Raw genomic sequence first — 25,281 nt, forward strand, 5'->3', positions numbered from 1 at the left:
CATTCGGACCAATGTTGGAGACAGTGCGGACAGGTGGGAAATCTAACCCATATTATGTGGGAATGTCCATGTCTAACGGGATACTGGAAGCTTATCTTCCAAATGATCTCCTCCATAACTGGGATTATACAAAATCCCTCAATGGGACTGCCCTACTTAATCTTGGGATCGATAAATTTCCATTATCTATGAGACAAGTTGTGTGTCACATATTATTAGCGGCACGCCACAACATTCTTGTCAATTGGGGCACTCAAAACTCACTTAATATATCTGATGTCAAATTAACGGTTAACCGCAATCACCTGTTTGAACGCCTACTAGCTATTAATCAGGGCTCATGTGAAGCCTTCGATAACAGATGGAAAATGTGGACTGACTTTAGAGGGTAACACAACTGACTGATTATTTCACTATCCACTAGAGCTGGGCACTTTTTCACGGTGGGGACTGGTCGGGATACTGATGTTCCCTCTCCTCTTGCACAGTTAGTTCCCGTTGGGGGTGCGGCAGAGGAGGGGACGTCGGGGGAATGAGCGGTGCACCGCCTCCCAATTCTAAGAGATAATATCTTCTTTTTTATCTTTGAGACTCTTCCACCACGTTCCTAATTTTAATATTAGTTTTTGACATATTTTCTGACTGTATGGAGATGCTGTAATACATTTGATAATTTTATCCTGTGTATTTTTATTTTTGTTTCATCAGTGCATGTTGCACCATATTGAAATTTTTCATGTTCTTTGATTTTTTTTTTTCTTGTTTGTCTATGCAAAACCAAATAAAAATGTATTGATTAAAAAAAATATACCTTTCTGTGATCCGGGTACGATCTCAGACTTCCCGGAACACAGGCTCATCTAGTGTCTAGTCTACAGCAACAAAATGCAATGTTCCCCACGCACATTGAAGATAACCGGCAGTTCAGTGATGCCGGGTGCTGTATGACCATAGGTTGAAAACCGTGGATACTCAAAGTGAAGAAATGTCATCAGCACACCAAGGATTCCTCAAAAGTGTCCAAAGTTTTATTTCGTGGTCACATGATAAATATGTATCAATGTTTTGGAGCCCCGCAGGGCCCCTTCATCAGGCAAGTGTCGTCATCTTCACATTTAGTCTACAGCAACTGCGCTCAGCCAATCACAGCGCGCAATGTATTCTATGAATGAATCAGAAGTTGTGACATCATCAGGCCGCCTCTCTGTCTCAGCCAATCAGAGGCGGCTTTGCATTCAATAATTGAATACATCGCTCACTGTGATTGGCTGAGCGTCGCTGCTGTAGACTAGACAAGCCTGTGTTTCGGGAAGTCTGAAATCGTGCCCAGAACACAGCGCGGTATACTGTATGTGCTGACAGCTTAGGGACAAACTAACTATATATAGTGGTTAAAAGGCTGGAGATATCCTTTAAGATCTACTGTCCCCATGGAAACACATTACTTTCAACTGTTCAGTGTTTGCTGGGTTTTCAGGGTTCCGGGACCCTCCTGGTCTGCCGAAATTCCCTTTCCTCTGTTGGGTTTGTTTGGTTTCTGAACTGGATTTGATTAGTATTAGATCTGCAGACAAGGAATGATAAATACGATCCTTCCTGAGACTTGTTTGCTCTGAGGCAGTGATGTGAGGTCAATGTTGGGTCATCATGATGTCCAGGAAGGGGAGCTGACTTTTGGCCGGAGTTTCCGGCTAATCAGGATAATTACCAGAACTCCGGCTGCAAGGCTCCAATCTCCGGCAGCCTGCTGACTGACAGGAGTGATGTCACTGTCACTCTCTGCAGTAAGAGAACGGATTGGATTGGATAGCAGGAGGATGTTGCTGGTTGAATAGAGAGCTGAGGGGGAGGAGTCTGTTCTCTTCCCTCCAATGGCAGGCCAATGTGAGTAGAAAGAGGACAGCTGGTGGAGGGGTTTATTTTATTGGTTGGCAATTATTCTGTAGTATCCCAGGACATTGTAAAGAGTGGCAGTGAGTTCCTGGGGCTCTGAATTCCAGCACCGGGCACTGCCAGACCCTGTGTCATGGGAAGGTATTGGCCAATAACTAACTACCTTTTAGTCAGTATGTGAAAACAATCCTCCTCTAAGAAGAACTTCCCTACTTCATTCAACCTGGTATGTTGGAAATTTTTATTTGATCAGTGAGATGGTAAGAAGGAGTTCTGTAAGATATCGGAGAAGTGCGGGTAAGAGGCCATCATAGACCAAAACCCCCCAGCCCCCCCCCCCCCACGACCTCAGAGTCTCCCTGAGCCATACAACCTCCTCTTCACTCAAAGTCCTTTAGCTACTTTACCCCCTCAGAGCCCATGAACTCCACCACTCTCTCAGAGACCCCTCAGCTCTTCTACTTCCCTCAGATCCCTCAGTATTTTCCTCCCTCTGACACCAATGATGGAAAATATTCTTCATTTTTTCTTCCTCCTGACCAGCAATGTAAGGGGCTCCATACTCCTGACCCCGGCACTCCATCATTGTGCTGGCTGCATATTGTAATGATTGCCCATTGGCTGGCTGCATATTGTAATGATTGCCCATTGGCTGCCTGTGTAGTGTAATGATTGCCCATTGGCTGCCTGTGTAGTGTAATGATTGCTCATTGGCTGCCTGTGTAGTGTAATGATTGCTCATTGGCTGCCTGTGTAGTGTAATGATTGCTCATTGGCTGCCTGTGTAGTGTAATGATTGCCCATTGGCTGCCTGTGTAGTGTAACGATTGCCCATTGGCTGCCTGTGTAGTGTAATAATTGCCCATTGGCTGCCTGTGTAGTGTAATGATTGCTCATTGGCTGCCTGTGTAGTGTAATGATTGCCCATTGGCTGCCTGTGTAGTGTAATGATTGCCCATTGGCTGCCTGTGTAGTGTAATGATTGCTCATTGGCTGCCTGTGTAGTGTAATGATTGCTCATTGGCTGCCTGTGTAGTGTAATAATTGCTCATTGGCTGCCTGTGTAGTGTAATGATTGCCCATTGGCTGCCTGTGTAGTGTAACGATTGCCCATTGGCTGCCTGTGTAGTGTAATAATTGCCCATTGGCTGCCTGTGTAGTGTAATGATTGCTCATTGGCTGCCTGTGTAGTGTAATGATTGCCCATTGGCTGCCTGTGTAGTGTAATGATTGCTCATTGGCTGCCTGTGTAGTGTAATAATTGCTCATTGGCTGCCTGTGTAGTGTAATGATTGCCCATTGGCTGCCTGTGTAGTGTAATGATTGCCCATTGGCTGCCTGTGTAGTGTAATGATTGCTCATTGGCTGCCTGTGTAGTGTAATAATTGCTCATTGGCTGCCTGTGTAGTGTAATGATTGCCCATTGGCTGCCTGTGTAGTGTAATGATTGCTCATTGGCTGCCTGTGTAGTGTAATGATTGCCCATTGGCTGCCTGTGTAGTGTAATAATTGCTCATTGGCTGCCTGTGAAGTGTAATAATTGCCCTTTGTAGGCCATGTATGGTCAGGATGGTCATTGTCTTCTCTATTTATTGTCAGTGATGTTTGTTTAGAGGAACATATTACTAGAATTTATCTCCAAAATGAAGAGAATGTTCCGGCCCAGTAAGTGGGGAAACGTTCTGCCCCTGAAGGGGTTAATCTAGGTTTCCAATCTATATATGTGTGTATCATCATCTGCTGGAGATAAAAGAGGTCACAGTGACTATGGAGGAAGAGGACGGACATGACGGGGGGTTACTGGGTGTAAATAGAAAATAAGATCTTATTACCTCCTCTGCTGTCATTTCCAGCAATGTCTTCTCTCTACTTCCTCCCAGCTCACCTCTCACCCGGAACTTCCTGTCTGTACCTGACATCACTTCCGGTCTGTACCTGACATCACTTCCGGTCTGTATTCCATAGAGACTTCCTGTCTGGGTAGGAGTGAGATCACCACCTTGTGGAGTTCTCAGGAACAGCAGTCCTGGTAAAAATCTCATAATATCTATTCCTGTGTTATATTTATCTTATAGAGCTAAGGTAAGAAACAAAAGTATAGCTAAAAAAACAGATTACTCTTTTGGGTGAAGAAATTGCAAAAATATATCCTAAAGCATAAACATAAATATCACTCCACTCATAATGAAGATGTTAAATGTAAATTGCAAGGATATAATTTTCCAATAAAAATTTTTTTCTTTTATTCAAAATAAGTAAATAAGATACAGCGATGAATAACATACATGGAATACAAGCGTAGCACTCTTATTGCTACATCAACAAATGAAAGTAGTAACAGTAAATTACAGAACTTATTCAAAGTGTTGGAGGGGGGTGTTGGTACCTGAGACCCCTGGTCCCAATGATAGTCCCGGACTATCTATAACTTCTTTGCTCGTTTTGTGTCTGGCAGGCCTGGGAGGCTGGTTTCAAGAAGTAACACAGACGGAGACAGATGTATAGTGAAACCAAGCTCTCAGTTTATTATAGGCTCGTTGTGGGTTATATAGTAAAGAGTAAGGGCATATAGCATAAGTATAGGATACTTGTTACGTTCTTATTGGTTAAACAGTTTAAGGAAACCAAGCGTCATTTTGGGAAATAAGCGAGTACACTTAATACCATATAGGGCATATAGCTTATTGCTAGAAGCGCCTGACATGATTTCATCAAAAACCACAAACAGAAACTTGCCATAACTGTAACACGTACACATTTGCAAAGCTTGTATAACTAAGATACATAGAAAATGGAGTGGGAACATACAAAATGGAGGACACATAGAATTGATATCTCCCCGTCTCCCACAATCCCCTCTTAAAATCATTAATCCTTAATTGATTTTCCCTTGTTACCCTGTATGTCATTGGAATATATAATTTTTTAGGGATGTCATCAGGGGGCTCTAAACCTCCCAGGAGTGTAGTGACATGACTGGCAGATTAATTCTCTATATCCCTGCTGCTCGAGAGACCAGATCATGTGTCATCCCTTAAACAATAAGGTTCTTCTTTTCCTTCTGTTTGTGTCTTTTAATATACTCAGTATATTCATTAGGGTTGTTAGTCGGGGGGGTTTGGTAATCTGGAACTTGGTGGGATAGCATAGAGACATTTTTCACCTTTGGTCGGGAAGCTCTAGCAATAATACACATTACGAGTTTGAAGCATGCATATAGGAATAACAAAAAGAGCAGAACCATTATAACAGTCATAGCGATATTTTTCAGCCAAGAAAATATTCCTCCAAATCCAAAATTCACATTACCAAAGGGACTCCATGTCTTAGCAATATTCCTGGCTTCCTGTTGCAGCTTATCTACTTCTTTTCGGTGCTGTGTAATAATATCATAATAATCGGGTATCTCAACAGATGTATTGTGTATCCATGTGCAACATTCATAATCCTCCGTAACTTCACATAACCCAGTAAGAGCAGCACTCATGCTTTCTATGGCTAGGTCATGGAGCTCAAGTTGTTTCTTAATTGCCCTCACTTCTATATTTAATTTAGTAATGTCTCCTGAGTTCTTATCTAGGATGTCATCGAGAATTTTAGAGTAATTATTCAACCTTTTCATCATGTCTATTCCCCATCCGGTCCATGAGGGGAACCAGGCCCATACCATATCCTTTTCAAGGAATAATTCTCTTTTATTGCGGTGTTTGAGGGGGTACCTAGGATACATACTAGCTTCGAGGAGATGTCCTCCTTTGTTGTCTCCCACTACACCCATGATGGGAACTAGGGATGCGAGGTAACACCACCCTTGGGGTGCAATAGGGATCCAAGGGTGACAAATCTTTCCACAACAAATATAAGTACTGTTTCCCAAGGCTAGGGGACGTTTGTGAAATATTGCCATTATTTGGTCAGAATAACTGGACCAAGCTAAATTTGACAACAACCGTCCTATTGGGGAAGAGGAAGTGGAACTGGAGTTAAGAAAGTTCATCAGAGTGGCGTTTAGGGCTGGTTCTGAGGTGTGCCAGAAGGAGCTGTCCATCGAGGTCATTGAGAAATTAATCTTAGTTTGCTGGCACACTTCAGCTCCCTTGGTGGAGTTTCCCAACCTAAAACACCAGTCTGGGGAATGACTTCTACCAATAATTTGGAAAGTGAGGGTATCATTTGAGAGTGTTCTCGTGACATTGGTGAGGACAACAGGAGGTGTACCATTTAGAAAAGGGGTGAAGTTTAAAGGTATCGCTATTAGGGGGATTCTAGCTGTGCTAGGATGGAGTTTACTACATATCCAACATTTTTCATATCCGGACTTCTGGGCATATGCATATTTAAATTGCAACAATGACATTTTATCTGTAAGGCTTTTTGAGCTTTCATCTCTCTTTTGTCTGTTATGTGCATTACTCTGTGTTGGGGTGTTGGAAGCTCCGCAAATGGCCTGTAGCCCTACCAGGTCTTCTGGATGATAAATACAGTTAGTGGTAACCCATACTACAGAGAAGACTGAAAATGATACGAGTCCTATAAGTAGCCAAAGTTTTCCAGAATCTGGTGCTATCAGGAATGTCATTTTTCTACAGGGTCAGGGCCGCCTGCCTCTTGAAACCCCCTTTTCTTGACTATCCTGTTCGAGGTCAGAGTTGTCCACTCCCGTTAGTACCTCTCTTGCTTCTGGACCTTCCTGTTCAAGGTCAGGGCCGTCCGCCCCCGTTAGTACCTCTCTTGGGTCTGGATTTGGACTTGCTTCTGGGGGTGGAGCCTCCTTCACCATTTTTACTCAAGTAGCGTGGATCCAGGTGGGGCTGTCTTCAGTCAGGACTGCTGTTCTGGTTACTGCAACAACGGTAGTGGGAGGGCCATAGGCGAAATCCTGTGGTTTCTTTCCTTTGGGGTACAGTTTGATCACCACTTCATCTCCCTCCTCCAAGGAATGGGTTGGTATCTGTGAAAAGAAAAGAAAGGTGCGAGCAACTTTTCGTTCTACTTGATTCAAAATTTCAATTACTCTTTTCTCAACTTGTCCTTTTCATCCTTTCCACTATTCCTGAGCTCTATTTTCAGGATTTTGACTAGTTTCTGGCATCTTCTCTTTTAGTGGGGAACATTTCCGGCCATCGAGAAAACATGTCAGTGATGACACATGCTGGTTGTGTTCCCCCTCTTGGGAGAGGGATGTGTATAAAATCAATCTGCAGATGCGTGAATTGTGTTGTGGGATAGGGCAAGTGTTCATGTGCGGATTACTCCTAATGCAGGTAAGGCATTTTTTTTTTTTTTTTTTACATCATTGTCAACTAATCGAGCTGTGCCCGTGATGTAAAAATCTTTCTGAATCTGTTTAAAAGTGGCCTTCCATCCTATGTGTCCTATTCCATAGTAGTGGGCAATGCAAATAGGAGCACTATTACGGGGTATACACGGTTTCCCCTCTTTGCAAATTAATCCTGTTATAGGATTCTTTTGCAAGACAGGATAACACCAGTCCTCCAATTCCTCAGCAGTGGCTGAGGCTTGTAGATCTGTGATCAACTGGGCATCATCGGGGAGGATGTGGGTTAGGACAGGCATTTGTTTTAGGGCTCCTAAAGGTAACTGTTGTGCGGCTGCTTTTGCTATTTTGTCTGCTAGTGCGTTGCCCTTGGAGATGTCATCAGTACCTCTGGTATGTGCCCTACAGTGAATGATAGCTAACTCTGAGGGTAACAACATAGCCTGAAGAAGGTTGGTGATGAGCTCTTTCATCATGTCTGCAAGGGGTTAAGTGACACTTTCAATAGTTTCCAGGCAGTCATGTGGTTCTTGGCCCATATCATCTGCTGAACCCATCTACTATTGACTAAAAGGAACTCTTATTTCTCCCCTGCTTTGGGCCTATATGTGAAAACCTATTTGTAGATGTGTGAATGGGGTTGATGGGTATTGGAGATGCTCATGTTTGGCCTTATATGTTTGGATTGTTTTTACCTAATACAGGTGATGCATCTAGCAACATATGCTTTCATGAATTTAGATGGGCTTGCAAATAAAAAAAACTGCCAGTAATACTGTATATGTTCTTTCCCACCCCCTGTGTCCTATTCCATAATACTAGGCAATAAACAGTGGGGCGCTAGCTGCGGGGATACACACAAGAGCTCCCCTCTTTTAGAAAAAGGCCGTTCTCAACTTTTTCTAAAACATCACCCAAGTCCTTAAAACCTGTTCTGTAGCATGTTGTGGTGTAACATAACGTTTATTACCAGTAGCCCATTTAAAACTGGGGCCTACCTAGGGCAAATGATGTGGCCATCCCTATTACCATCTCACAAGATGCTATGTGCTATGTTCAGAGTCACTTCAGGCATGCCTTTAGGCCTGGACTGCGACCATCTTTGGATAAAAACTATAGGGCAAAGTTTACCACCATACTCCTGGGCAAGTACACCTGCCATGGTCTTACAATTGTCCCTTGCATAAACACAAAACATTTTTTCCATGATTTGGGAGGCCCAGTGCAGGCGCTACAACCATAGCATTTTTTAGATATATAAACGCATTTAACATTTCTGGTGACATTTCTGGACCTGTGGTTTGTCTCAAAATGTTATTATAGATAGGAGCAGTCTGGATCTATAACAAGCAATGATCCTGTGGGCGGGCAAGACCCACTGTGGGCTGGCAAGACCCACTTCTTATATGACTGACTCTACTATCACTCTCTGTGAGAACAAAACCAAGGTGAACAACACTTTCCTGACACCGCTGTCATAATTCCTGTGACACTTTGTGTCCACATACATGTACATTTCAATAAACTCACTCGCTCTGACTGGCCTCCACAGAGTGACTACATATGTCATATACATATTGTAGCGGGACTGAACCATGAGCAGGTGTCCATCCCCTCTTGCATGGTCTGGAGAACTATAGAGCAGACAATCAAATTGTCTACTTATCCCTAAGGCATTTCTACACCAGGTAAGTTACCTTGACTGAAAAATAAGAAACAAAGATGGCTGTGTCTCCTCGTCCAATAGGACACTTAAAAAAAACACACTACTTAAACCAATCACTGTAAAGTGGGTAGCATCGGATGGTATGGTTGTCAGTAGAGATGGCACATCAGATACCACTGGTATGCTATGATCAGATAAAGAACTAAAAACTTTTTGGCTTAGTGCCAATTTTCAAAAAAAACTTTTTTTTTTTTTTTTTTTTTTCTTTCTAGAAACTTCTGCTAGCTGCAATTGCAGAAGTGACCATTACTTCCTCTCACACGGAAGGAAATTTACTAGTTTTAAACTAATCTGACACACAAACATTTTCTGCTTGTTTGAGATAATATAATGTCTGCAAAGAAAACGACATCTGCCTTGGAAAACGAAACCGTGGGGTGCAGGTGTGGTCAGGGGCATTTGTAAAGTAATATTTTCATTGTAGGGGGGCCTAGGTTGAAAATGTCCTACTCTTTGCTTTGCCTCTTCTGATAAGGCCCTTGGAAATGTGCGCTGACAGGCTGTTTTTCTTTACACAGATCATCTCTCTCTGTTATGGCTTTTTTTTAAAACCTTCCATGGTTTTAGTAGCCCAATCAGAAACGTGCTGTTTTATAATTAACATGTACTGTGACTTTAAATTACCGACAAATGTTTGAATCCTAAGACTGTGCTACTCCGCAGTGACACTTAACCACAGCTTTAAGGCTATGTTTCCACTATTGCGGCTACAAAGTCACACGACTTCAAGCGCAAGTTTGTAGTGCAATTTGTTTGCAGCTACTTCTGGGGACCCCAGCGCGACCTCCTTCTGTGAGGGACAAGTTGCCCTGAAGTTGCCCAAAAGTAGTGCAAAAACCTTTTTTCAAGTTGCTGCGAGTCAAGTCGCAGCAGTTTGAGCGGTCCTATTTGTAAATAATGGGTTTTGACCTATCATGCGACTTGACACGTGTCAAGTTGCACAACAAGTCGCAAAAGTGGAAATGGAGCCCTAGAGTCCAAAACCACCAAACAGTTTCACCCGTCTACCGGTCTACAGGCAATTGCTGTGGGTAAAGAACTGTCACTTATATTAGCATCTCCAATTCTCCCCGCTTTTTCCATGTACTTTATATTACAACTCCCTATTTTTTTCTGACCATCTTGCTTGGTTATCTATCCAAGGGTTAATAAATGTGCATCCACCAGAGACCCAGGCGACATATCTCGCCTCGATCAGGGGGGATGGGTTTTGTTTGGTTTGATACTTCCTCATTCTAAAGATATTACAACTAAACATTTACTGAAAGAGAATGCGGACGGACAGAACTCTTTTTTCTGTAATTTACTTGTCTTTAATTAGGCAAACGTTTGTACTACATAGTTGAAGGTAAATTTCAAGAAAACTGCACTGAAAATTGTAAGAAAATTGTATCATGTATGGCCAGCATCAGACCTAAACCTTCAGTATAATTTCACAAAACCATAAACAAAACATGTCTCTAAGATTTACACATTCACAAAATCACTTAAATGTATCTGGGTCCTTAGACCCTTTTTATGGTTAAAAACCCTCCTGAAAAGCCACTTGGTGTATGTATATTAAACCTTATACTTTTTTTTTTTGACTCTGAATGTCCCCTCTTGGAACAACCAAAAAAAAAACTTTTCCGAGTCTTGACTGATACTCCCAGGTATAGTGGCTATCAAGAAGGTTTTCCTACCATTATAGACAAACAAACAATGCACATAATAAACATTTATCTTGATTTGTCTTACGATCGGTCAGTCAATTTTTACAGTAATAATGAGACTGTCGCTATCAGGAACAGTGTGTTATATTAACAGTCCGCAGGCGCAATTTTTTACAAGTCATATATAATTATAGACGGCTTCAATGTATGTCAGACCAGTAATATGATACTTCAATGCAGTATGACTGTCTGGTTTCAAATTAAATAAGAAATTAATCAAGTGACCAACAGGTTTAAACACTTACCAACTAAACCTTTTGGGCCACACAAACAAATTATCTTACACTTCTATGCGACAGAGAAGGAAAGCTTAAAGATTTTTCAGACACAAAACGAGCAATTTTCTAACACTTCTTAAGTCTCCCTGAGACTAAATATTTCCCTGAAATATTTCAATTATAGGTATGTTGCGTGTGTTCCCGGAACACACCAACCCCTGTGGTTCAATTGGATATGAGTTTAATCAGGGTCCCCCGGAGCCTCACTACAATCGGTTACATAGAAAAGGATTTTTCTACTTACCGAGTGAGTGGGTGTCTGCGGGGAGTGATTCTCATATCCCAGACGAGCCCCCAAAACTGTTGGTACCTGAGACCCCTGGTCCCAATGATAGTCCCGGACTATCTATAACTTCTTTGCTCGTTTTGTGTCTGCAGGCCTGGGAGGCTGGTTTCAAGAAGTAACACAGACGGAGACAGATGTATAGTGAAACCAAGCTCTCAGTTTATTATAGGCTCGTTGTGGGTTATATAGTAAAGAGTAAGGGCATATAGCATAAGTATAGGATACTTGTTACGTTCTTATTGGTTAAACAGTTCAAGGAAACCAAGCGTCATTTCGGGAAATAAGCGAGTACACTTAATACCATATAGGGCATATAGCTTATTGCTAGAAGCGCCTGACATGATTTCATCAAAAACCACAAACAGAAACTTGCCATAACTGTAACACGTACACATTTGCAAAGCTTGTATAACTAAGATACATAGAAAATGGAGTGGGAACATACAAAATGGAGGACACATAGAATTGATATCTCCCCGTCTCCCACAGGGGGGAGGGAAGAAAAGAGAAGGCACAAAGACAATTGGGGTGTTTGTTTATCAATATAAAGGTTGTGGACATCATAGAGCCTCGGATAGCAGTTGGGTTCAGAAAAGTGGAAGGCTGTATAGCTAAGTTATGTGAAGAGAGACAACCCCACACTGCCCTGGTGTAGGGGGGGGGGAGGGGGGGGCTCTCTTCTTAGATGAATATATAAATGTTATATCTAATAGTGACAGTAAGAAATACAGAGCATTTACTGGAGGATTCAATGTGTTATATTTGTTGTAATTTTCACATAAAAAAAGATTAATAATCGCAGTGCTTGCTTTAAAAATGAGTGAATATAAATGTGAAAACACAAAGTATTAACAGCAACCCATGAATATAGGTGTGCTAAAAACACATATAAAGTGCTGGAGAAAAAAGAGGGGGAAGGGAGATTGATTGGGACTTAAATGAGGAAATGAAGAGGTAGGGTCACATCTCTCCATCCCTACTGCAAGATGAATAAAGAGAAGGGGAGGTCGGGACTTTACATGAAACCGCGGCTGCAATCCAAGAGAAATAAATACATTAATAAACTCACATTGATAATGAATATATTATGTACATAAAAAAACATAACACGATATAAATATAACATCACATTTAATTAGTTAACCACTTAGCGACCGCCCGCCGCAGTTTTACTGCAACAGGCAGCCGCTGCTGGGCAAAGCGACATAGTACTACGCCGCTCGCTCCCGCCGCTCTGGGGCGCGCTCCCGCACGCCTACGGCCCCGCTGATGGTCTGATTGGGTTCAGAACCGATCAGTCATCAGGTCCAGGCCAATGATTTTTGTCCTGGACCTGTTGATCGGTCCTGCCCAATCAGATTCTGATCTGTGCCTGTGTAATGTAAACACAGGCACAGAAATGAACCGCCCTCCCCTCCCATGTTCCTTTTTGGATTCATCGAGAGGAGAGAGCGGATCTAAACTGTGAGTACTGCACCAAGCACACCCACACACACTTAGATAGGCACATTTAACCCCCGTTTACCCCCCTAGTTAACCCCTACACCCCCTGTCACATCACAAACTGTATACAGTGTACAGCAGTTTCCTATATTTCTGTATTAGTGTGACTTGTGACTTGGTTTAGTGCTTGCAACCATTACTTTTAGGCTTAGGATACCCGCCACCCCACCCCAATAAAGATTTAACCCCCTGATCCCCCCTGATCACCCCCAGTTAACCCCTTTATTGCCCTGTCACATTGCACACTATACACAGGTAATATAGTGGTTTTCTGTATTAGTGTGATTGTGACTTCAGTTAGCGCTAGCGAGTTCGTTTCTGACCCAAATAGGTTTAGGGTCCCCGCCAAACCCCCCCCCCCCATAAAGTTCTAATGGGAGAGTGTCTCCACAAGATGGCCTATGTGGACACTCGTTGGTATATGTGCCTCGTCCGAATTAATTCAATTATAGAGAAAGAAGTTTATAGCTATTGCTATCAAGAATGGACTTTCTCGGCACGGCAATCAACACTAGTATTGTAAAAATATAATTTTATTGAAAAAAATACATTAAAAAAGGAAAAAAGAAAATTTTTTTTACATATAACAAGAATAGATACAAAAAAACATATAGTAGGTATAAATTCAATAAAAGACCATAGCCACAGATATATGATACCGTAAGTGACCCTCAATCACCGGTGAATTACAATGGTGATTTTACATACATCTGATACCTAATCCAAGGTTGTGGTAGACACGGGTGTATGTCCGGTGTTGGAGGGATTCACTGTCATAAACATAACCTCTACATGTTTCACTTATACATTAACGCTTCTTCAGGAGGATGTGATAGAGAAACAGAATCTTTTAATTGTGTAAGATCAATACCTGGTGTATGAGTTCCAATGAAAAGACCATTACGGTATATGCTAGAAACTTGTTTTAATCGTTGGGCCCGACTGCTGAGGAACACATCCGTCTCTCTGCTTTATTGCTACATACAAGTGTCACGGCTGCAACTTTTGTGCGCCGTGAACATTTCTATGGTGAAACAGCGTTCTCCATGAAATGATTGACACATACTCTATGGCCAGACACTATCTAATATTTTGAGCAGTGCGGGATTGATTGTATCACCTAGCTACAGAACAGGATAGGTGTATACCACACACCATCATTGTTCGTCGCTTTGTCGATATAAACTGACTACCTCCTTTATACTTGAGTGGTCCCTCACCAAAAAAGCATATTTAGCTCTGGTGACCTACCCTCTTCAGCACTTTAATTTTTAACGATTAAACAAGTTTCTAGCATATACCGTAATGGTCTTTTCATTGGAACTCATACACCAGGTATTGATCTTACACAATTAAAAGATTCTGTTTCTCTATCACATCCTCCTGAAGAAGCGTTAATGTATAAGTGAAACATGTAGAGGTTATGTGTATGACAGTGAATCCCTCCAACACCAGACATACACCCGTGTCTACCACAACCTTGGATTAGGTATCAGATGTATGTAAAATCACCATTGTAATTCACCGGTGATTGAGGGTCACTTACGGTATCATATATCTGTGGCTATGATCTTTTATTGAATTTATACCTACTATATGTTTTTTTGTATCTATTCTTGTTATATGTAAAAAAAAATTTCTTTTTTAATGTATTTTTTCAATAAAATTATATTTTTACAATACTAGTGTTGATTGCCGTGCCGAGAAAGTCCATTCTTGATAGCAATAGCTATAAACTTCTTTACCCCCCATAAAGATTTAACCCCCTGATCACCCCCAGTTAACCCCTACACCCCCTGTCACATTGCACACTATAGACAGTATACTGTATAGCATTTGCCTGTATTTCTGTATTAGTTAGACTTGTGACTTGGTTTAGCGCTTGCGACCGTTCCTTTTAGGCTTAGGATACCCGCCTCCCCCCCCATAAAAAATTAACACCCTGATCCCTCCTGATCACCCCCAGTTAACCCCTTCATTGCCCTGTCACACTGTCACTTTTATAGTGTAGAGTTTTTTTTCTGATCACTATTATTAGTGACACAGGTGACATTAGCTAGTCAGTCAGTGTCAGTCTAAAATAGCGCAGATCCCCGGCGCATAGTTAGAAATATTAGTTAACCCCTTGATTACCACATACACACACATACACACACATACAGTACACACACTAAACACCTCCATTACTAGTATAGAATCTGAACAGATCAATTTCTGATCTGATCAGACCTTTACTAGCGTCCCCATAGTTTAGGGTTCCCAAAATGCGGTGTTTGCACGATCAGCACTGATTCCTGCCAGCGCCTGCGTTTAGCCCCTCCAAACAAGCCCACCCCACCCAGGCAAGTGCAGCAATCAATAGATCACTGTCACTTCCAAAAACACAAATCACACAAAACCGCTGTGATAGCAGTCAGGCCTGATCCCTGCTAGCATTAGCAGTTTTTTGGTAGCGGTTGAAATAGTCCTTGACAACCAGGTGCTTTTTTACCTGTGAGTCGCACTACTGTACCGGTAAATTGTCCTCCACAGACTGGTCCTCCATTATGAAGTTTCCAGATTGTGTATTTCCATGGAATCTCAGCAGTTATGGGATGTATTACTAATTCATCTACATTGAATGTAGGCCTGGAGACATTCTGTGACAGACCCAACCAGGACAGGGGATTTTGGAGAGGACTAGGGGAAACGCTCCTATCCAAGGAGGAGTCCGGGGATTTTGTCTGCTTCTCGCGGTCAGATTATGGTAAAGAGCTCAGTTTATCCTCTGATCCCATGGAGAGAGCAGATCATTCTCTAATAAAGGACAACCATGTTGTCACAGGAGTCACTTTGGTTGGGGGGCTTGTGGAACCCAGATTACTTTAGAGAGGTCTGGAAACTCCTTGTCCAGCTTCCCCGGCCCCCCTATGTGTAAGTCACCCTGTGTCTATTAGGGGCACAGGGTGACCAAGAGCCCCAGTCTGCTCTGCACTAATCAGACTCGCTTTACAACCACACCGGACTCAGCATTTCGTGTTACCCCGGTTATCCTGGGTTCTATATGTGTGGTTTGTGTGACCCCGGTTATCCTGGGTTCTATATGTGTGGTTTGTGTTGGGGGAGGGTCTCTTTTACTTGGGACAATAATATTTCTGAACAATGTCCCTCAGGAAATATATGAGATGAACGGTTTGACTTTTCAGATTGCTAGAATATTGCAGGAGTGTCTCATAGACTCTTGCTAGATAGTGAGGTGGGGTGGGGATTTTTATTGGTAAGTACCTGTATCCCATTGTTCTATTGTTTCTGTCTGCCTTAAGATCAACCTATTATGGGATGTATATGTGTATGTGGATTGGCTGCTAAGGGGGAGGGGTTGTCCCACAGTGTATATCTCTTTGTGCCTGTGTGTGAATAAACAGTTCATTCTGGTTGACTCCAAAACTTGTACTGTCAAGTTCTTGGGGTAACTATAGCCAGATTCACGGATCCCGTGTTCCAGAGCTTAGGAAGCAGCTTCTTGGTGGAGACACCCAGTCGGGGTGTCCGGAGTCTGTCACACGTGTGATGGATGCTGAGACCGAGGATTGGTCTATTTCCCTGAATAAGGACAATAAAGATTCCCTTCTGGAGGGAATGGAAAAGTGTAATATTTGTCCTGTACAGGTAATGGTCAGAGGGAATATGGTGGTCCTCCTGTACAGGGTAATGGTCAGAGGGTATATGGTGGTCCTCCTGTACAGGGTAATGGTCAGAGGGAATATGGTGGTCCTCCTGTACAGGCTAATGGTCAGAGGGAATATGGTGGTCCTCCTGTACAGGGTAATGGTCAGAGGGAATATGGTGGTCCTCCCGTACAGGGTAATGGTCAGAGGGAATATGGTGGTCCTCCTGTACAGGTAATGGTCAGAGGGAATATGGTGGTCCTCCTGTACAGGGTAATGGTCAGAGGGTATATGGTGGTCCTCCTGTACAGGGTAATGGTCAGAGGGAATATGGTGGTCCTCCTGTACAGGGTAATGGTCAGAGGGTATATGGTGGTCCTCCTGTACAGGGTAATGGTCAGAGGGAATATGGTGGTCCTCCTGTACAGGGTAATGGTCAGAGGGTATATGGTGGTCCTCCTGTACAGGGTAATGGTCAGAGGGTATATGGTGGTCCTCCTGTACAGGGTAATGGTCAGAGGGAATATGGTGGTCCTCCTGTACAGGGTAATGGTCAGAGGGAATATGGTGGTCCTCCTGTACAGGTAATGGTCAGAGGAATATGGTGGTCCTCCTGTACAGGTAATGGTCAGAGGGAATATGGTGGTCCTCCTGTACAGGGTAATGGTCAGAGGGTATATGGTGGTCCTCCTGTACAGGGTAATGGTCAGAGGGAATATGGTGGTCCTCCTGTACAGGGTAATGGTCAGAGGGAATATGGTGGTCCTCCTGTACAGGGAAATGGTCAGAGGGAATATGGTGGTCCTCCTGTACAGGGTAATGGTCAGAGGGAATATGGTGGTCCTCCTGTACAGGGTAATGGTCAGAGGGAATATGGTGGTCCTCCTGTACAGGGTAATGGTCAGAGGGAATATGGTGGTCCTCCTGTACAGGGTAATGGTCAGAGGGTATATGGTGGTCCTCCTGTACAGGTAATGGTCAGAGGGAATATGGTGGTCCTCCTGTACAGGGTAATGGTCAGAGGGTATATGGTGGTCCTCCTGTACAGGGTAATGGTCAGAGGGAATATGGTGGTCCTCCTGTACAGGGTAATGGTCAGAGGGAATATGGTGGTCCTCCCGTACAGGGTAATGGTCAGAGGGAATATGGTGGTCCTCCTGTACAGGGTAATGGTCAGAGGGAATATGGTGGTCCTCCTGTACAGGGTAATGGTCAGAGGGAATATGGTGGTCCTCCTGTACAGGGTAATGGTCAGAGGGAATATAGTGGTCCTCCTGTACAGGGTAATGGTCAGAGGGTATATGGTAAACCTCCTGTACAGGTAATGGTCAGAGGGAATATGGTGGTCCTCCTGTACAGGGTAATGGTCAGAGGGTATATGGTGGTCCTCCTGTACAGGGTAATGGTCAGAGGGAATATGGTGGTCCTCCTGTACAGGCTAATGGTCAGAGGGAATATGGTGGTCCTCCTGTACAGGGTAATGGTCAGAGGGAATATGGTGGTCCTCCCGTACAGGGTAATGGTCAGAGGGAATATGGTGGTCCTCCTGTACAGGGTAATGGTCAGAGGGAATATGGTGGTCCTCCTGTACAGGTAATGGTCAGAGGGAATATGGTGGTCCTCCTGTACAGGGTAATGGTCAGAGGGAATATGGTGGTCCTCCTGTACAGGTAATGGTCAGAGGGAATATGGTGGTCCTCCTGTACAGGGTAATGGTCAGAGGGTATATGGTGGTCCTCCTGTACAGGGTAATGGTCAGAGGGAATATGGTGGTCCTCCTGTACAGGGTAATGGTCAGAGGGAATATGGTGGTCCTCCTGTACAGGGTAATGGTCAGAGGAATATGGTGGTCCTCCTGTACAGGTAATGGTCAGAGGGAATATGGTGGTCCTCCTGTACAGGGTAATGGTCAGAGGGTATATGGTGGTCCTCCTGTACAGGGTAATGGTCAGAGGGAATATGGTGGTCCTCCTGTACAGGCTAATGGTCAGAGGGAATATGGTGGTCCTCCTGTACAGGGTAATGGTCAGAGGGAATATGGTGGTCCTCCTGTACAGGGTAATGGTCAGAGGGAATATGGTGGTCCTCCTGTACAGGGTAATGGTCAGAGGGAATATGGTGGTCCTCCTGTACAGGGTAATGGTCAGAGGGAATATGGTGGTCCTCCTGTACAGGCTAATGGTCAGAGGGAATATGGTGGTCCTCCTGTACAGGGTAATGGTCAGAGGGAATATGGTGGTCCTCCCGTACAGGGTAATGGTCAGAGGGAATATGGTGGTCCTCCTGTACAGGGTAATGGTCAGAGGGAATATGGTGGTCCTCCTGTACAGGGTAATGGTCAGAGGGAATATGGTGGTCCTCCTGTACAGGTAATGGTCAGAGGGAATATGGTGGTCCTCCTGTACAGGGTAATGGTCAGAGGGAATATGGTGGTCCTCCTGTACAGGTAATGGTCAGAGGGAATATGGTGGTCCTCCTGTACAGGGTAATGGTCAGAGGGTATATGGTGGTCCTCCTGTACAGGGTAATGGTCAGAGGGAATATGGTGGTCCTCCTGTACAGGTAATGGTCAGAGGGAATATGGTGGTCCTCCTGTACAGGGTAATGGTCAGAGGGTATATGGTGGTCCTCCTGTACAGGCTAATGGTCAGAGGGAATATGGTGGTCTTCCTGTACAGGGTAATGGTCAGAGGGAATATGGTGGTCCTCCTGTACAGGGTAATGGTCAGAGGGAATATGGTGGTCCTCCTGTACAGGGTAATGGTCAGAGGGAATATGGTGGTCCTCCTGTACAGGGTAATGGTCAGAGGGAATATGGTGGTCCTCCTGTACAGGGTAATGGTCAGAGGGAATATGGTGGTCCTTCTGCAGACTGGGTTGGAGAAGCTTCTTCACTTGGGACAGAAGTTATTATCGACAATATCCCTCAAGAAATGTATGAAGATGATTAACTTACTGTATAAATAATTCACTGTTTTGGTATTTGAAGTTTGCATTGTCATAATAATATCCTCTAGAGGAGAATGTCCTCCTAGGGGGGTATATAATATGTGTCTGAGTTTCATTCCTTGGGTTCTATCCCAACATCTTGTCTGCGTACGATGCTTGGGGTAAAAGCCTGGTATTAGCTTTCAGTCTGCTGGAATGGTTTCCATGAGAGGGGGGGGAAATGTTTGGTGGAAGGACCTAATCGGGGTACCAAGCAGTTCCGTCACTTCTTCCTTCTGCAATATCATAATAGAATCAATGACCTTATAAGGGCGGCACAATTATCCATGACCATCCAGAGGGAGAGCCCACAGGCCCCTGAGATACTGCTGAAAAAAATAGACATATAGTATAGTGCACATTGGAAGAAATTAAGAAAGTAATGTTTTATTATTCAAACAATGAGAAGTGAGGTCTCAGTATAGGAAAATTTCTTCCAATGCATTTCTCTGTGGGATTTGAAACAAAATCACAGTATAGACGTGTAGCTCCTCGTCTGTTACTCCAGTTCAATAATTTCTCTTTCAGTACTGCCGTATTCTTTGTTTAAAGAAGAACTTTATGTTGGTGTAGCACCCTCTTAGTTAGGTTTCTAGGAAGCTGTGCAAAGTTCGTTCTTTTTGGCTCCTCTGTAATCAGTGGAGCAGTTGTGGATTGTTTGTGGCTGCTCTGGGTCTCAGGCTGCATGTTTGAGTGATCTCCATTGTCTTCTAGAGACTTTTGGAACACGAAGGGTTGATCAAGGCAAATTTCATAGTATTTATTGTGCTCCAGCCAATCCCTGGGGAGGTGTTCCCAGAAGGTGGTTGGAGAGGCATATAAATAGTCTGAGATTTAGAGCAGCAGGGTCTTCCTCCTCTACCTCTTGGAGGGAATCCACTAGTTTGGGTGAGGTGAGCTAACCGGAGTCCAGCAGTAATTCACCAAAGTCCCAGCTGTGTTACAGCTGGAGGGGGGGAGTATTTCTTAGGATCCCTGTTGAAACTACTCAAGGAATTCCTCACTTGGGAACCTGATCTGTAGGACTCACTGAAGAGTGTCCAGTGGATACTGGGGGGAAGCCTCTTGTGACATTGTGAGTGTGACGGTGCTCACCGTCACTGGTAGTGAAAGACAGGCTTTAACTATTGTTTGTGTATTGAGATAATGTGTATTCCATGTACTGGAGTGTAGGAGATGGACAGACTGATAATGGGGTCTCTTCCTATTGTCTATCTATTGAGCTGGAATGTTGATTCTGCCTGTCCCATTGGTAAATGTTAATAACCTCACATTGTTCTGTCCAGATGGCTAGATAATTAGTTTAGGTTAATTCTGTTCCTGTATACAGTTTCATCAGGGGAGGGATTGTGTACACTGTATGGAAGTGACTGAGTGTAAAACTCTGTTCTCATTGGATTGTGAATTTCAGGGCCTGTTCCCCACAAGGTCCACCTGGGCGGTAACCTTGTGGGGGAAAAACTGTAAAAAAGAGCAGCTGTACCATTAAAGTTTGAGTTCTACTTCACCCTCAATCTAGAGTCCTGTCTCTTATTGGGAGAATCTGCTACAAGGGATTGCTATGATCTTCATACTCCCTTGGATAATCACTAAGCTGTTGTAAGAGCTTGTTCATGTTCCTGCTTCACTCTCTGGGGAAAGAGAGGTTCACCCACTGGAACCTGAAGCCTTGTCGTAGGTCCAGGGTGGGTAGGAGACAACGAGACCCCAACCAAGCTGCGGCGGTTCGTGGGGTCTTAGGTGGTTATGGTGTCTGGTGGAGTGCTTGAAGCCCTCATAAAGTACTAGGAGCATCCGTCAACGGAGGTACCCAGTCGGGGTGCCGGTTGATCCGTTACAGTGAGTACTGACCTGAGCCCCGGGTTTTGGTGACTGTATTCCCTGGGTGGATGAGCTTGTAGAATTCCTGCCTGTAACAGTTTCCAAAGAATAGACTTAGTTTATGCTATCTGTACTTAGGCCTGCATTGAGACTGAGCAAACAATCAGGGAATCTGGAATATTCCGTACCTCCCTTCTGCCGTCCCAAGTTCTTCAGAAATTGAAAAAAGAGACAACCCCTAGACTGATTTTTGAGCCAGGAGGAGTGAAATGTTGCTGTGAGCCTGGCTGCCTCTGCACTGATTCTAGGGAAGGTCCAGTTGCTAACAGTTCCCACGGGAGTAGCACTACTTTGGGTTATCAAAAAGCAAAAACAGGGCCAACAGAACAACCAACAAAAGAAGGCCCAAGCCTCGGAATCCTAACCCCTGAGAGTTCAGGTACTGGAGATCCCATCATAAGACTTAAATAACATTCACAGAATCCTCAGAGGAGATAAAGTGCCACGTCCCTCGTAAACATAAAATCAATCACCATCTAGCACTTAGGACTTTGAAGGCACAATAACCAAAGTAGATCGATATAAAAAGTGAAATATTTTATTGCAAGAACAAATTGAAAAGCATAAAAAATGAAAGCTCCATGGCTGACATATTGTATTGGCAGTCTCATCTATCTAGACGTCTGGATACCCCATCTACTCCCATGTGCACATTTCATCATCCTTAGTCAAACTTTGACAGGTAAGGGAACCTTTATATATATATATATATATATCTATATCTATATCTACTGTGATTGTCTCACCTTAAAAGTCCAAAATGTTCATTGTTTCTAGGTCCCATTATAAGAGCAGAGGGTGTCGGGATGGTGGACATTTTTATAGGGAAATAGCAATGAAAGTGACAGCCCCCTTAGTATGACATCCTACCCCCCTTGCTGTTTGCCTGGAAGAGGAAAAAAGTGACAAGACACCTACACAAGGGTAAGCAGGGAGGAGAATTATGGCACAAACCAGATGAAACACCAACAGGACATAAGGATGCAGAGGGATCCATATTCCTAGACACGGCGGTTCCTCTGAGATGATAGAGGTACTCTGCAAAATAGCCTACATCAACTCACAGAGCATGGTCCAACATAGCCCCCTCAGCTGAGTGAGGAGGAGGGGGGGGGGGGGCAGGGATCCTACATTGTGTATCTGATTAGGAACAGGAGTGAGAGAATTCTGGAGGGGCTGCACATTGGTCATCAAACTAGGACCTACCCTCCAGTGACCAGGTTCCACAAAGGCCTTCAGACTAGTGATCGACCGATATAATTTCTTTAATGCCGATACCGATGTTTTGGTCATCGGATATCGGTATCGGCCGATATTTTCAGGCATGTAAAAAACATTTTTTTATCATTTTTTTTTCTACAGGTACTCTTGTGGAGGGATCTTGGGGACTAAAAGACCCCAAACCTGTCCTCGGCACCAAAAAGCATTCAAAATGCCAAGATTGGCTGTTTTGAATGCTGTCAGTTTTGTTAATTCGGAACCGAGTACCCGGAAGTGATGTCATGATATCACTTCCGGGTTTTTTACATGGAGACCTGGGTCTTCTCTTCGGCGGCGGTGGAGGTAGGATGCCCGGGTCTCCCGGAGGGACGGGAGACCCGGGCGAGGAGTGGAGGGAGGCCGGAGTGGGGAGACGTCCTCTCCTGCTCTTTATAATGACAGCCGAGCGGCTTCTCAGCCGCATCGGTTGTCATTACAAGTCAGCCGACCGTTGGCTTTGGACGCCAGTACCAGGGTGATGCCTCTAGCTGGAGGCATCACTCCGATACAAGCACTTTCCCTAAATATCGGCAAAATCTGTAAAGTCAGGGACCAATTCCGATATATCCGGGAAAGTGCATATCGGCCCCCGATATATCGGTGTTGCCGATAATCGGTCGATCCCTACTTCAGACATACTCTCTCACTGCCAGGGGGAACTAGCAGCTGGACCCCACCATCATCTTCTTGCTGACAATATGGAGATCACAGGGCCATAGAGCAAAAAAAACCTCCCTGCCAAGCAGGAAATAAAAAGCTCCCAGGTAGTAAATCAGAAGAGTACCAGATGGCGATTTTTTATCATCCAGGAAGACAGTATGGTCAAAGTGCTGTACAGAGGAGGGACAAGGCTACTGCAACAGGGAAAACTCCCAGACATTTCCAGAGAAGAAGACTCAACAACACGAGAAGGATGTCCAGTTGAGCTCATGGCAGAGTACCAAGTGTTGGCAAGGATCTTTGATGAGATGGGAACGGTTCTCGGGAACCAGATTGGAGCCTTTCTTGGCGGAGGAAAGAAACTATCTCACTCAGCCAAAGAGGTAATATTTGGAACTATTTGGCCTGGAGAGACCAGTAGAATGTTTCAACCCAAGTTCAGGCTCTCAGGAATGGGGGGGGAGATGATGGCAAGGACTAAGATACAACAGAAAAAAGGAGACTACATTCGAAGAGTAATCCCTTGGGACCCAACCCACCCTGAAAGAGGAGGGAGGGAGAATATTCCTGACCTATAAGTGGAGGAATTACCAACCCAAAATATATGGGTAACCTTGCCCAACAGTGACCCAAGTCCTGGAATAACAGACTGATTTCCCAGATGAAGGTTTGAAACAACCCCCATAAATCTGTGTACGCTTCAGGAGACTGCAATGACCCCAACCAGAGGAAGACTGTTGGGACTGAATCAGAGACAATGACAAGGGCAACATGGGCAGCTTAAATAGAAGCTTAAGGCCATTAACAGCCAGAATCTGCAGGGGACCATATCTCCATATGGTCCTTTGGGGGCCCTGATATCTGAGCACAAAAAGCCAGAAAGTCCAGGTTGAGGTCCCTGTTGACACGGAGGATGCCTTAGTCTTACCCAAGAGAGCTGAGTTAGACACCGATGAAAACTATCCTATGACAATAGGGATCCAATGTTTTGAATTACAGGTGTTGGTTCCTTCTGGGTAGACTAAAGTAAATGCCCACAGAAGCACTCTAGGCCTAGGAGCTCATCCTTGGCACTGTTGTGGGTGTCTTAGGAAAGACATGTTATGTCTGCACATCAGTAATGCAGTTAGATGCAATGTGAGGCAAGGTTTACTCACAAACCCAAGCAGCTAGTTCTTTTATGAGTGGGCCGGGGGTGTCACTGTAGGCAGGGAGAGGAAACAGTTCGGACATCCACATGATGCTTCAGGAGAGTCAGAGTTTCACCCAGTGAAGGCCATCAGCACTCCATTCCTCAGCTCTACCTTTTAACATGTTAACCCCGAAGTAGCGGGAGATTTAAAATGGTGGCCAACAATTAGGTAACTCCCAGCACCTCATCATGACCACTGAGGTCCTTGTCCCTTCATCACGACCAGCCTTGCTTACTAAGTGAGTGTTCAGATCCAGGTTAACCCCTGGGGCTGTGGCACGGCTCTGGACCCAGAGAGAGGCTAACTAACACAGTACATTTAGGTCTGAAAAGCACCACAATGAAAAGCCCGGTGCCCAAAGGCCACATTTCAGGCTAGCCTCACATGTACTATCCAGCAGGGTATCCACGGAGCCTCCAAAGCTAGTGCTGAGGAAACGTCAATCTGGAAAGCGGGTTGATAGAGATTATCTTAAGTGGTGGTATAGTAAGGAACCGTGATTAACGTCACCAAGGCACCTCGATTGAGGTCACCAAGGAACCTTGATTGAGGTCACCAAGGAACCACGATTGAGGTCACCAAGAAAGTCACCAAGGAACCTTGATTGAGGTCACCAAGGAACTTTGATTGAGGTCACCAAGGAACCTTGATTGAGGTCACCAAGGAACCACGATTGAGGTCACCAAGGAACTTTGATTGAGGTCACCAAGAAACCATAATTGAGGTCACCAAGTAACCTTGATTGAGGTCACCAAGAAACCCTCTCAAAGGGGCCCCAGATAGTAGTAAAAACCAGACAGGAGCTGTAATCCTTCCTACTCCATCCAAAACTGGTAAACAATTTAAATCTCCTAGACCCCGCCTCCTTCCATGGTTACACAATGATTCCCTGGACACCCCCCTACATACACACCCATTCACAAGGATACAGATCATTATCATGTATTGTGTGTTAGAAGAAACAGACACCTCTTAT

The 25,281-nt window shown here is 44.2% G+C and overlaps 1 protein-coding gene across 1 annotated transcript; it reads right to left on the reverse strand.

Annotated features, from left to right (window-relative positions):
- Nucleotides 1-4,927: 4,927 nt before the first annotated feature.
- On the reverse strand, nucleotides 4,928-6,472 carry LOC309567521 (uncharacterized protein; the record flags this gene model as incomplete). Its single annotated transcript, XM_082272905.1, has 1 exon — nucleotides 4,928-6,472. One exon carries the CDS (start codon nucleotides 6,470-6,472, stop codon nucleotides 4,928-4,930), a length of 1,545 nt encoding a protein of 514 aa, XP_082129031.1.
- Between the last annotated feature and the right edge of the window lie 18,809 nt (nucleotides 6,473-25,281).

This window comes from Pelophylax lessonae (genome assembly GCF_965119305.1).
Source record: "Pelophylax lessonae genome assembly, chromosome: 11".
Taxonomy (NCBI): Eukaryota; Metazoa; Chordata; class Amphibia; order Anura; family Ranidae; genus Pelophylax; species Pelophylax lessonae.